This window comes from Ceratina calcarata, unplaced genomic scaffold (assembly GCF_001652005.2).
Source record: "Ceratina calcarata isolate Rehan_Ccalc_2016 unplaced genomic scaffold, ASM165200v1 scaffold376.2, whole genome shotgun sequence".
Classification (NCBI taxonomy): Eukaryota; Metazoa; Arthropoda; class Insecta; order Hymenoptera; family Apidae; genus Ceratina; species Ceratina calcarata.
Window position 1 is genome coordinate 62,893 of NW_017160784.1, and position 15,190 is coordinate 78,082.

The 15,190-nt window shown below is 37.9% G+C and overlaps 1 protein-coding gene across 5 annotated transcripts in view; it reads left to right on the plus strand.

Moving 5' to 3' along the window:
• The first annotated feature begins 110 nt into the window (after positions 1-110).
• The window catches only part of LOC108625858 (protein lingerer), a 57,832-nt gene continuing 42,752 nt past the window's right edge, over positions 111-15,190 (plus strand). For 4 of the 5 annotated variants that reach the window (XM_026814313.1, XM_026814312.1, XM_026814315.1 and 1 more), the window contains exon 1: positions 111-222. In XM_026814313.1, coding sequence (XP_026670114.1) covers positions 118-222 — 105 coding nt within the window. In that variant the 5' untranslated portion in view covers positions 111-117. The other variant, XM_026814314.1, reaches the window with a different exon arrangement.

Consider the following 15,190-nt stretch of genomic DNA (forward strand, 5'->3'; position numbering starts at 1 on the left):
TGTATATGTATAATATCTATTCAAAGTCAAGGGTTGTTCATGATTAATTTATTGACCATGTTAAGATAAAGTAAGTTGAATGTGAAATTTCTTTGTAATTGCAGCGAGACGAATGATATGAACACAGGCCTTCTGGTCGAAGTCTGGTGCAAGGGTTTCCTGTGGGATCGTTTCTTGGGCTACTATTACGTCCCATTGTCCGAAGTATCTTACATGAATGAGGTAACGTCTAAGCAGTCCTATAATACATCCACCGACACGGTATCGGCAGGGAAACAAGAGCAACAACACATATCCTCTGACAGCATGCCCGACACGAACAGCAATGCACAGCCACTACCAGACATCACCAACACGGTACACTAATTGATACATGCAGCTAGACTAGACTTTGCTGTCTTAGCTAGCGCACTGTTGTAGATTCTGTAGATTAATTCCTAAACATGCATGCCAACCAGTTGTCATATTTCTAAACGTTCCCGCAGTAAAATCACGATTACACTCCCATCGTGCGCTGGGCGTGCTCCACATTATTTGGAGATCGATTAGAAGCTGTGTATGCACATATATTATTAATCACAATTATTCGGTCATTTCATATAAAACGTAATTATACGAGATTTCATGAATGTGATACAAAATTATAAAAGTATCAGACATTCTTACGATCGATAAGATTTATACATTAAGAACTTTCCTGAATTCTTCTTGATCGTTGGTACGAATTTGGAAGTATAAATTAATTTGTAATTATTTTAAATCTTAATTAATTAATTAATTTTGTACTGGCATTACAGGTATTACATTCTTCCCGTTCATATAGTTCCGTATGACAATTAATTTAGAATTTTTTTTATATTGTCAATGAGAATATTTAAATTTTCAATTTTATAATATCTTTTTTTGGTATGGGTGTTCTTTGGAAATTGATTACTTTATTTGGAAATCTAGGGAATAAAGAATGCGTATCGATATTGATGGTCTGCAGGTCTTCAACTGCTTCCTTTCATCTTTCTCTTCAATGATCTCGTTTCTCTTTACCGAAAGTCAGAGAGTTCGTCACGTATTTACACGTCACTACGAATTGAAACCAATCTCTGGATTAGAACGTCGCTTTGCTAAAAGCGTCACGAATTCTTTATTCGAATCCCTCCACCTAGTTATTTATCTGATGGTCTTGTCGTAAATGACGTGCGGGATCGCGCTCCATTAAGCGTAAATTTTACTCGATTTCGTGCTACACAGAGGAAAGGAAAAAATAAAGCGTGACAAAAACAGGGACACGAAAGACTTGGCCGTCGTGACATATTTCTATAGCCTCGCGTGAGTGTCAGTGATTGAGGAAGCTATTCGTAATAAAGAAAAGGAGAACTGTCATTAGTTGTTCAGCGCTTTATTTAAATATTTCTATTGATGAATCAGATGGAATTTCCCTACCTATAATTCTTAAATTGCACGAAAATTGTATGGAGATTTGGCTGCATATGAAAACAATGGAATCGTCGTCTACCTACGTATTTTCTGGAAACAATGGATTCTTTCTCTACCTACAAAATTCACCAAAGGAAACTTTGATTCAATAAGTAGAAAGTTAATACATACTGTTCTATTTGATGGAGTCTGTTACCATATGTATGTACGAAGTTTTTCTTGTACAATACACTTTCCATGATTCAAAATTCATTCTCCTGAAGAAACAATTCTGAAATAACGCTTGATACATAGAAAAAGTGCTAATAATTGTTTCAAATCACTGACTTGCGTCATTCGTGTTGCCGCGTTATCAGACATAGTTGTGAAATGTTCCCAGTTGTTTCGGAACGATCTCGGGGGAGATCGATAAAGCGAAATGCCACGCCAGGAATATAGGCGGAGTGTACGCGAAGAAATGTAACGATATTATGTATGTCAATCGTCATTCTGCGTACTGCTTGATTCGCTCGTGTTTGTTTCGCGTGGAAAACGTGTTGATCCATTCCCGATCGTCCAAATACTATGCATGGCATCGAGTGGATCATCGAAACCGGCTTGATATTCTCCGGGCTCGCGCAAGCCAACCCCGTGCATGCCGTGGCTATCGTGGCTTGGCGCGGTGGCGTACGTGAAATGAAACTGAAACGAGTGTTTACACATCGAGCGAACCCGCCGAATCAATTGACGCCACCGGGCCGCATCGCATCGCGTCGCCGGTTCTACACAGTATTGGAAGTGTGTAACGAGTTTTGGGTTAGCCTTCATTATGCCGTCAATGCGCCGAGCTGGTTTCTCTTGTCCATCGGTCCAAGCCGGTTAATAATACAATTATCGGTGCTCACCGCCCGTGTTTATGCACAACTCCGTTTGTAGTAGTCGTGTCATCGGCGAGACAACGAAATGGCATTATGACATGTTAAAACTCTTTACTAGAAGGAAACTACCGGTTTTCGTCTTCCGGAAATTAATTTGATTAGTTCCGAGAAAAATACCTTCGTTCGAATCAAGGCCGAATCGATGTCTAATCCTATTCCGATGTAAAATGTGTATACATATAGTCGCGTATAAACGGTTTGATTAGAGAAGATCGGGGATTTTCTTAATACCATTTTATTCCAAGAGCATACGATTCTTCGGTAATTCGAAACGGAAGATAACATCTGATCCGATCTACTTTGCTCCTTCGGATTCTCTTATCTCCTATCTGATATTGACGGTTGTAGCGTTTCTTGTTAATTCGATATAGAGATACGATGTGATCGCAGACATGGATACACGAGTTTCAGACGTAAAACACAATTTCGTATTTCATATCCTTCTTCCCTTTAAAATTAATCAATTGGCGATGAGAACGCCAGATAGATAAAGAACACGTAATGAGAAATTGAGAAATCTTGTTTACTATTAGAGTAGTTTAATTTAAAAGACTACAATAGTTTAAATAATTGTCCTTTTCACCGATAAAATTCATGTTAACTTATCATATAATGTATTACTGATGAATAGACGGATGTTTATGCATATTCCTGTTTTTATGAATAAAAGTAAAAAACGGTCGTTTTCTTCTTTAAATACTATAAATTATATATTATTTCATATATTTTGGATTTCTTTACGTATGTATTACTACATACTTGCTGTTGCTTTGAATTATTTGAAATTCTTATAAATGTATGAACATTCGTTGTCTACTAATGAAACACTCTGTAGATCTGATGCGTAAGGTTGGTTTCAGTAATAGATGTTAGGATATTGAAGTCATTCTGCAGGAGGGAAATTTCGATTTCGAGAACATCGTGTATTCATTAGCCTGGCTTTCACACTGAGTGACACAGGTGAACTCCGATAGCTACGAGAGGCAGCTTACAATAAGCCATTATTATCGATCCCAGAATTAGACACACATCGCGTTAATGTCGTGGCACGTGCGAACCTATCGGGCGTCAATCAGGACGCTCTTTCTGTTCCTTTCACGTAGGAAGACGGAAAGCTTCCGGTCTCTCGTCACAACAATCGAGAGCATAATGCGGAAAATCAGTCACTGAGGGCGAATCGCGATCGAAGTTTCATGATGAAGCAAAAAGTTGAACTCGTAAAAGGAACGAAGTGTCTGCGCGCGAAAGGTTCTGTTTGCGGTCGCGGAAACTCGGTCTCTTTCATTGTTCTTCAACTGAAAATATCGGATCTTTGTTCGGGCTGCTGATCGATTCGATATTATTCGTTTCTGTGGAAGGAAACCGCTCGTTTTCGTAGAAAATCGAATGGCCGTTTAATTAACGTCGGAAAAGTGGGAAAACCGTGCCCGACGATGGCCTCGACGATTCAAGCTCGAACGTTTTCCTCGTGGATTTACAATTCATGTTATGCTAATCGGTTGCCATTAATAATTGGCAGCGAATGTTAGCGACGCTTGGAAATGTACATAATTTCATTTATCGTTCGTTTCCTCGGCCGTTTATTCGCCCTATACGAAGTACGTGTACCACACGGCTCGGGAACTTGATATCCATTTGCATAAAAAATAAGTATGCTGCTGACTATAATTAGAAAATTGTCTTCCAAAATATTAATTCTCATGCTCACTGTTTATTGGAGTGGTAGCAGGAAAGTCAGTTTCAATCAATAATTCAATACTTGAACGTATTGATAATACGACAATTTTATGATTTTTATTTCTGGAACATTTTAATATTTTTCTTTGTAACAAAAATGTGAAAATTTGTGTGAAATCTATAGTGTAATTAAGCTTACTTTACGAATCTGGAAACTGTGTTTTCTAAACCCGCGAGATATTTTCCTAAGAAGAGGATCCTGTGCCTAAGAATTCCTTTATCATTCGTTCGTTCTCCATTTGTGAGATACGGGCCAGTGCACTTTCATACGGCGATAAAAGGGAATTCATGCTAATTAAATTGGACGTCTTCTTTATCTAAGAGAAACTTAACAGGGAAAACGAGGGCGTAGCTATTCTTATATCCGACAGAAGTATTTTTTTCCCTTTTTGTAATTTAAATTAGCACGTTTATCTCAAAAGACTTTTTCTATTTTGTGCAATTTCATTTATCGTTTAATCCGCTTTTTCTTTCTTTATGACAAATTCAGAACACTGTAATTGAGTAAGTGTGTATAATCAAATTAATCAGTTCAAATAAAAGTAGCTTCATAGCTTTTTGGATTGCTGTACGTATATAGAGATCAGATCTTTGCTACTATACGTATATTTGTATATAAATATATGATATATTATTGATACATATTTGTGATGTTGACTGCATTGATTTTATACTGATCGATGTGGCAACTACTCATTAAATGAATCTCAAATCATCCTGTAATAACCCAGCAAAGTTAATTTATAGTGACCACAGAGAATGGCCAAGTGAGCATGGAAGGGTGTGAAACAAAGGAAAGTGAAAACCGGGAAGGCCCCGTTTGGTTTTTCCACACGAAGTGCACCAAGTGCATCTTATCTTTCGATGGAGGGTCGAACAAATTAAATTAGAGGGCAACCTTACCTCGGATAGGTCAGAGCAGGTTAGAAGTGCAATTCGGTCACGTGTGAGAGACCCCAGAGCCTCCCTCTTCTTTATATATACATTCGAATACTCGTCGCCGTCGCCCTTTGGCTACCTGGCACACAACCCCTCTCGGACAGATTTGTCGTAATCTTCTTGTAAGTGTTCGAGCAAACGATAGGCTTTAATCTCCCTATACATCAACGTTTCATTGTCTGCCTGTGCATTCCCCTTTTCATATATGTTTAAAATGTTTCTGATTTATAATGGGACAATGTTAAATATAATCGAGAGGAAAAGTTAAATGATTTCTTTTCTCTTTGTCGTTCTATCGTTCAGGCTAAATTCGGTTGAGACAAAAAGAACAAAGTTCTAAGTCACAGACGCATCTCAGATATTAAACTGCAGCATTGCAACACCGACATTACAGACGCAATATTCTTCGTTTATGAGAATGTAATGGCAATTATGAAATAAGGGGAAGCACGGTTATGAAACTTTTATTGTTCTATTGATCATCCGAAGGGAAAGAAATTCTCAACATTAATTAATAATATTAAACAATTTTTATTACACACAAAAGAAGAACGAAACAAGGAAGGGGAACCACTGGTGGCAATCTCGATCACTGAATTTAAAGTAGCCAATTATGTTAGTCAAATGATACAGCGTTATAAAACGAGAAATATTGGTAAAAGTAAGATGTCAGAATGAGCTCAATGAAATTGATATATTGCATGAATCGCTCGCTATTTATTTAAACGTCTACTTCAATCTCCTCAAAGGTACCACGTTGGCTGGTATGCGTAATTTTTGTAAAAGCGTAAACCAATCTTTTTATTAACATTCAAAGAAAAATGATTCTTGAATATAATTTCCTAGAGACAAAATTAAAACTGAAATTCTGATTTTTCCAATCAACCATACGTCACTGTGTTAAAATACATCAATCGTTATTAACAATTTGGTCAATAGATTTAAGATTTTACGCAAGGGTTCTTTGTACTCTACATTAGTTTTGCTCCCAATTTGAAAGTAATCTTGAATTTTACGGTTCACTTAAGAGTTACCTTAATAGAAACTCCCTTGAGAAAGTAAACAAATTGAATTACGAGGTGGTTTTGAACGAGTTACGTTTCAAGGGTGGCGTTGCATTTGGTTTTCTCGACGCTCACGTAGTCAAGTCGCGACAGCAGCTATCAGTACCGTTATCGCCAAACTGCGACCACGAATATCCACCACGGGTTCCATCACCACCACTACCACCACTGACAATTCCCCGAGTTTCTCTCTTCCGCCAGTGACGTCACTTGGCTCGCTGCCAGATCACGACGCTCAATGAAACGGTTGGAGAAGCCAAGGCTCAACGTTGTTTTACATCTACGTTATGCTGCGTGCACACATTCGAATCCCTATACTTGTGTGGCAACGACCTTGATGAAAGATTTTCTGGATTTGTTCACGCGCTCCACTTGTAATATTGGCCTGTATTTATATATGTGAATAAAGAAAGAAAATGTTCGTTTAGCGTTAGGATCATCACAGTAATATTGCATTGATGATGCTTCAGTAAACACGTATTATAATGTGTCCGCTAATAACTCTTCTTGAATTTACACATACTCCATCAAAACTCTTCATTAAAAACACACGTACTTGCAAGCATTTACGTTGCTACGATCCGCTCTTCACTCATTCTGTAAGACTGTTACCCTACGTTCGTGATCGCGTAAAGAGGATTGATGAATCACGGGTGGACTCGTTCTTTCATGTTTCTGGACGATCGATCGACGAGCTTGGCATTCTAGTGCCAACGAAGTTGACAGAGAGGGGAACGACAGGAGGGAATAAATGAGGAGCAAAAAAAAGATACGATTAAAACTAAAAGAGGAACAGTGGACGAAAAGGGAAAAGAGAAAAGGGAATCACGAGAGAAACAAAGTATCTTTGCTGAGAAGGGAAAAAAACTGCGGTAATAAGTAAGAATGCTAAAGGGGTAATTTGTGGAAGCTAGTCAATGAGTTATTATGAGAGAAGTGTGGACCTGAAGGCAAAACAAGGAGGGTGCAGAAGTATTATATACGATTATAAAAAGGACAACAGAGGGATAGTTGAAGAGGGACTAGTATGGTCGAGTATACATGGAGAACGAAAGATGGGTGGAAAAGACAGATGACAAGTAAAAGCTGAGGAATGAAGTGAACTCGGTCGGTCTGAAAGCTGAGGGCAGGTTGGTTTTCCTGTTGCGAGGACAATCTAGGTCAAGCCTGGCTTAAAATATTCATAAAGCTGCACGCGAGATCCACGTACGACCGGTTCGATTCACATTAGAAATGCGCTGACTGGGGTATGTCAAGTAACTCTAGAGGGATGACGATGAGACACCGTCCCGGTGATTCGTCCCGGCTTGTATTAGTGATCTCTGCGGTATCCGGTGTTCGTGCATACGCCCACTCATTTCTGACAGAGGCTTGACAAAGCTCTTACCAACACCCCCTCGCTCCTCCGTTTTCCTGTCCCACATCGCATCACTGACGATGACGATCTGCCATTCCTGGCTGCTTCGGGGCTGCACATGTCGCTAGCCGAACGACGAAATCTTTGATTCTTCGGCTTGCCGAAAAACGCTATGGGTCCACATTTCACCGAAGTTGGAACGTGTCACATCTTGGAAAATGAGAGTTCGAACGCGGCCGGCATGTTTCTGAGAGAGACAGAGAGATAGGAATTCTAGCCGGAACCGTTCCACTTATCGTATCATGTCATCGTGGATGCTTGCCGAATGACTGGAATAATATCTTTGTTCACGTACAAGACGTCCCACACGCAAAATGTTTGTGATAACCCGCGGCTAATGTCGCATAGCATTCGCGAATTTGCTTAACAGTCCGCATTATTGAAAATACACCTTGTAATATAATACTGCGAACTTGATAATTTCGAAATATATGCATCCACACCTGTTTGTACTTCTACAGTTTTCCAGTATCAGATTATAATTGTTGACAAAACAATTTAATGTACTAAATAGTTGTACATAGGTTTTTAAGCATACTTTTAGTTTGTAATGTGAAGAATATATATTTCAATATTTAAAAGAGGAAACTGGTATTAGGATATTGGACGATCTTCGAATGTGCAGAAACGAATTCGGAGCGAATTATGGCTTCATAAAAACAAAAATACATCAGGTTGTTTTAGCATTCCATAATGATGAGACAAAAGAGATTAGCCATTTCTGCATTTAACAGAAGAAGATGCGTTATCATTGCCATTTATGATATATTAACGAATAACCGTTGCAATTGTTAACCAGTGAGTATAAGTTACGAGATCAATCGCTTACGATTTTATCTTCTTTTCATTTATGTATTTTCCCATTTCCGTGCCTGTCGATCGTGAGGAGAAATAGGAAAAAGTGGATTGACTTCTGAATTGTTTCCTTAAGCCCAAGGAACCCACGTCTGGTCCGCCACATGGTCAAAGATATCCATCCCTCGTTCCGTGCTCGTTACGAGGGGCTGTCCAGAGTTGTCGAAAGGTCAAACCTTTTCCCGTGAATTTTCATTTGTAGCGAGCAAACTATGGTCGAAGTTACCTGTTTGCTCATCGCCGGAGATTGGCCTGCCTTCGATATGCGAATTGTTGACTCGAGAAATTGACGAACGATCCGTTGTCGTATCGTTTGGGAATTCCCTCTTCTCTTTCTCCTTTTCCATTCTTCTTTTTTTCCATCGATCCATTCGTTATGTTATACTACATTAGTCACGTGGCTGAGATTGGGTCGATTGCGGTCTGCCTCCATCTCCAGCTTCAATATTAGACACCGGAACAAGTTCGTGTAGATCTTTAGAACAAAATTTAAACAAACGTATCTTATTCAAAATATGATTTTATTCAATGACTCTTTTCAGACGATTTATAAGTTAATGTATGTATACTTCCATATAAAATTTCTCAGCGTTGCTTTCAAAAAATGAACTACTTGCAATTTTTACCTCAGCATCACTAACGAAATTTACAATGATTCATTTCTCAATTTAAATCTTTAAACAATTTCTGTGCGATTTTGTCACTGTCAACATCTTCCCAACGAACTCTATAAATGCGTTCTGTTGCATTTGTTGCTATATTTCCAAGTTTAAACTTGCTAAGAATAGAGGCTTGAATTCTCAATTTTTCCTTGTCTATGCTTCCCATTCCCAGAGCAATAAAACGACGAAATAATTGAAAATCATAGATTAATTAGATTCACTATAAAGATCAAGCTATTAGAAAATCAGCTTCATGTCTTATGTGCCAATATCCAAACGAAAATTGATTTATCAATGTTATACTAATGAAAAGACCGCTTTCCGGTACCTAATAGTATCCATCTGTTTCGCGGTATCATTACGTGACAGGAGTTTAAACAATTACATGTGACAGGCTCGTTTCACGTATCAAAATCTATAAATATAGAATATTGCCGGTAAGCTTAATCAACCACTTTGCAACTAATTAGTGTTCAGATATTTTTGTCTGCTATGATTTCAAATTAATTTAAACTTATGTTGCTAATTTAAGGATGTAAAATTGTACTGTCTTGAATATGTATTTTTACATTTTTTTATATTTTTCTTTATTACATTTAAATTATTATTCGAACATTCGGTTTTAATTGTGCTACCGAAAACTGTTAACTATGTTAATTGCGCTACTAATATCATTAATAATCGACAAAGATAGTCAAAGGAATCGATGAGTGTAATCCTAATTTTATTCAATTAGAACGTTATCACATTCGACCCCGGAATGATTTGCATTTCATGTTAGACGGGACGAAATAATGCTGGCGTGCAAGGAGTACGACCGTTGCATATGTCAGACGGATCGTTGGTCTTGTCGCGCGTAACAAATGTGCTCGTAAGTAGATGCAGGCCTGTAAACGTCAGACGTAGCAGAACGCGTATCTTCGGATTCTCCTGATGAATACACATACATACGCGTAGATATACATTATACAATACATATGATACGAACGGACGCTATATAGGGTGTCCCAGAATCTACGATTTTCCTAAGAGTGTGAGGCATGAAAGAGAGTGAAATTCTGAGTCAAAAGTTCCTGTTTCACTTTTTGCTTCCACCGCTATTAAAAAAATTATTAATGAAGAAATATGACCAATGGCATGTCCGAGTAGGACTGTTACAAACTGTAGGAAGTTACTACATGGCACTGAATGACCGTTCTGTGCGACATGCTATTGGTCAACTCTTTTTGTTAATAATTTTGTTAACGATTGGAGGAAAAAGAAGAAAGGAATTTTCGAACTGGGCTTTCCATTTCCACGATACATGAGACGTTTCTGCCTGTGGCTCGTCTCACTACTTACGGCCCGTTACGGTGCCTATAGCCATGATCATTGTGTTTCGTCCGGATAGCACTTTCTACCGGTGCTATGGTGAATTCGCGGCTAGCTGCTCGCTGCTGGGCATCGATCGCTCTACCCAAGACCTCACGGGGTTCTTGCTCTCGCGCTCATTACTTAACGTCTGATGTACATACTCTTTGATCCCGTTTAATCCTGTAGAATAGAATGAAACGTAACAGTTCCTATAGAATACTATATACAATGGAACCTCGATTCTTGAACAATTCAGTTCTCGAACATTTCCTAATTGGAAAATGCTTCGGTTTCTTAACTGTTTATGAGCCTCGGTTCCCGAACAGACAAGCAAGTACTCCGGGTGCTATGGTGGAGGAATGTCATGTTACGCATATCGCTATCGGTTAAACCAATTCGGTGTCGGTTTTCGAACGTAATTCGTTCCAAGAGACTGTTTGGACGAATTACATTCGAAAATCGAGTTTCCATAGATAATATTTTACATACCACTTAATGTCTATTACGTTTATAGAAAATGACGCATCACATGCACCGAATTAGTAGTACATAAAAAAAATACCGACATTAAGAAGCGTTCTCTCACGTTCAGGAAAACTACGTATTAAGAACGTATGAAGCAAAATGTAGGATGTTTAAAGAAAGAGTCACAGGAAAGTTCGTTATCGCGTTTCTTACTTCTCAAGCAAATTAAAGGATGCAGTACGTTTGTGTCCCTTGGAAAGGGTACGGGTCGTCATTAATATACTTCAGCTGGTCTCTTCCTCGCGTCGGCGTAGACGGAAATCGTCGCCATTCGTTAGCCTTGCCCCGTTGAATCTGATGCCGCGTAATCATTTCTAGGCGCTGGAGAGTCATTGTGTCGTCGCGTCGCGTGTCGGTCGCTTAATTGCAGAGGCGTCTTGTCCCATTCGCGAGTATTCCACCACCAACGTCACTCTCCGTTGCCGACGTAATTCCCTTTTTGCTCCTGGACCAGGGGTTCCCGTCGTGAATCTCTACACCGACGACACAGACATCACTATTCACGCTATATCACGTTAACCAGCATCCGACAACTGAAATAAAAAAGATACAAACGCGACGAGAAATGGCTGGAATGCGATAGACGCGGAAAGACATTAAGAATCGTTGTACCACGAATTGCTTCATGTGAATGATCTATGCATTTTTGTCAAGTCGTTTTGTCAAATGTTACGTTGTTTTGTTATTAGCAATTTAATTAAAATAGTATTATAAGTGCACTTTCAGTGTACGATTAGGCTCAAATTCGTTTTGCGGCAAGCTTGTTAATTTTTTTTTCCATAATCTGATATTAGTCGACGAGAAAAGTCGTAATACAAAGTTCTGATTGTCAGAATCCATTGATTTAAGAGTTGTGGGTTGTTAACGTTTGGTAGTTCTAAAGTATCACATGGCTGAGTCGCCATATTCAAGACTTTTCTTTGGATTATGCGTTGGTTAGTACGTTAATGAATAATGAATATCTTACATAATAGAAATACGTGCACCGTCAAAACTCATCCTGACTAGTTTCTCATCGACACCATCAAACTCGAAAGTACATATTCGCTTCGCAAGATTAGTTGTCCCGCTTACTTTTTTCACTTCATGCTGTCGTATAGACAGATACGTCTCCCTCGGGGTTCGCGCCCCATCCAGCCTCCTATTTCTTTTCGCGGGATCTCGTCGCGATGTAATTGGACTCGGTTGCTCGGAAACAGATTGATACTGGGAAAGGCAAACACAGTTATGCGTCATACCATCACCGTGCTAACCCAATTAACATCTTTTGATAGCACTATAATCGCATAAAAATTAAATGGAGAACAGAATCTACCTATATTTAGTTTTACTCCAAGTATGTTGGTCTTACGATCCTTCCGACTGAGAATAAAGTTATTTCTGTCTAAAAGCTGTCGTAATAGTTGTTGAGTGGTGTCTAATTTGTTATTTGGAAAAATTAGTTTATTTTAAGATGAAGGGATGAGAGAAAACAAAAACAAAACAGTTGAATGTAGAACGATTGTATAATGGACGTTGTTCATAGCAACGGTAACTTTTTCTTTAAACTTGGATCGTTACAAACGTCAGTAAAGTAGAAGATAAAAGTACACATAACGTATTATGGTTGTTGCTTGTTTGGATGTCTTCTGATTGCTTTCAAAAACAAAAAGACATTTTGATTATTAGCGTAGTTTCTTTTTATCTTTCGACGTATCTCCTTCCATTTCATTGTTCTCCAGTCTACGGATCTCGTTACTTCTCATCTTCCAGCTTCGTGAAACGTTTTCATCCTCTCGTCTTCCCCTTTCGCTTACACGCAACACATACATCTTCAATTTAGAAAATTAAATTCTACGTCAGTTAAGATGTAAGAAAAATCAATACCTGCTAGCTGTTGCTTGTATATACTTACTTTTCTGGTTTTATAGACATTCTTCACACATGACTTACTGCTATTCCGACGGTCAATATACGTATTCGTTTTAATGGAAGGCTTGCAGCGATCGTTCTCGTAATTGTGTTTTCCCTACGGTTTTCGTGTAACGCGAAAAAAGAAAACACCTCGCAATTGGGGATAATTTCCCAGGCGATAACGATAACTTTGAATTGCTACTTTTTTCCCTGTGTTTAGAAGTACAGGGAGTAGAATTTTTCTCGCAGCCGTTTCCGTATCCTTTCGTGTTATTTCTATTCTCGCGCTATCTTATACGTTCTGTTTGGAAACTATTCTTTTTTCTTTCGTCTGTTATTTCATTTCCACCGAAATATAAAAGAAAAATCAAGTCACTTGGTCAAAGAAAAATAAAACACTGATGCTAAGAGAATTCATACAGTTCTTGGCCTGTAACGGGAACTAAAATTAAAAATACTCAACATTATGACCTCGTGCTTTCTGGCTGCGTGAATAACGCTCGTTCATGACTGATGAAATTACATTGATGTACTATCTGGCACTCTGCTATATTTTAATCTTACAGCAAGGTTGCTACAGTTTTTTATTGCACGACGTTTACTAAACGTTGCCCACTTTTGCGTGACTATAAGGCGAGCTAAAAATAAACAAACAAAAATTATGAACTAAAATTAAAGAGTTGTATTAAGTCTTGCTAAATACCATTTACGATACATATTTTTGTTGAATAATTTATGATCAACAAAGTTAGTTACAGCATTCAGTTTATTTCATTTTCGATTTGAAATGTGTTTTAATTTAATTAGTTAAATGTAGAATAACTATCCTGTCAAATGGCGTAACCATTAATTAAAGTAATGACTTAGATTGCTTGTTAACACATGCGTGTTAATAATGTGAGAGAGCCTATTCTGAATTTCAGAATTTCTCATAAACCGTCGAATCTTTAACCAACCCCGATATACAGAAGTAATTTATCTTCGACAATGAATTAATTTGTTTGGCTGTTCCTATGTACATGTGACGATGCTAACTTTGTCAATTGCTCTACTCTCAGATAAATAAAAAACATAAATAGTTCCACTTCTAATTTTCTGCATGTTTATTTTCGATACCTTTAATTTCAAGTCTATAAAAATATAAAATTCGACTAAACGATACATGCATGTATTTTCCACTGTCATCGTCCGAATACTTAGTTCGTAGTTTCTCTTCTCTCATTCTTTGTATTACGTGCCAAATTCTTCTAGATAAATAGATACAATACATTGTATATTGGATAGAAACACTACATACGACGTACGAGAATATTTTTCCGTACGCTTCAATTGAAACATTTTCTAATTTCACTTCCCTAAAGTCCGCGTGAAAATGATTTATCATACTCATCGCATCAAATTTGCAAATGCCATGTATTAATACAATTAATTTCAAACCATGGATATAGGTCGTCAATCCTATGTCTGTGTTTCAAACCTAGTGGCACTCTATGCGATTGCCAATTTCTTTCATGACACTTGACAATTTCTACGGGTTTTCAATCCTAGAGGTTCCCCAATTTCGTATCAGGTGCATTCTCATGTTCTACTCCTCCTATAGGGTACCTGAATCCACAATCAGGTACCTCGCATGTATTCGGACTCGCATTGTATTTTCCTAGCATCTCCCTGGTGTATCATCAGGTTAGTCTGCTACTAACACGCATAACCATTCCACACATGTATGCTCGCCAATCTCTTGTGTTGTTCAAGGACCATAACAAGAACACATTCAACAAATTTGTTTCTTGCTTTCTATGGAATCAGTTGAGAACTATCCTTGCTTCCTCTCGCAATACGAAATAAGGGTAACGCGAATCTATTCGTTGAAGATACATTCTCGTGAAAAGCGTTTTCAAGTAAACAAAGTTTTCTTTTCCAATCCATAAATAAATATATGAAACTTTTTCTGAGATGTTCTTCGTAAACATCCGGAAATAGAATTCGTTTATTCTCTTAGCATTTGCATTCCATTCTAATTGCCTTAAGGTGGTCTGAGCGTAAAATCATAAAAAATTCATCTCTAATATTTTTGTATACCGTCTATAAAGTACGTACGTCTAAATACATTAGAATTTCATTGTAAGTTGCTGATCAATTAGTGAAGAAATTCTGTTGAAAAATTCACCTTTTCATGAGATTAAATAGATTAATGAGATTCGTCGTTTATAATTGTGATGTGAACTTCTTGTACTTCTAATAAAATGGGTAGTATGATGTACTGGTCAAATTAATCGTTAGATTTCTTTTACCTTTGATACAATAAAAATACAGATCAGCTGAACATTTCGCAAACAGATTTAATGAACAATGCAAAAGTTATTGATAAAACATCCGACGTTTGACTTATAATAATTC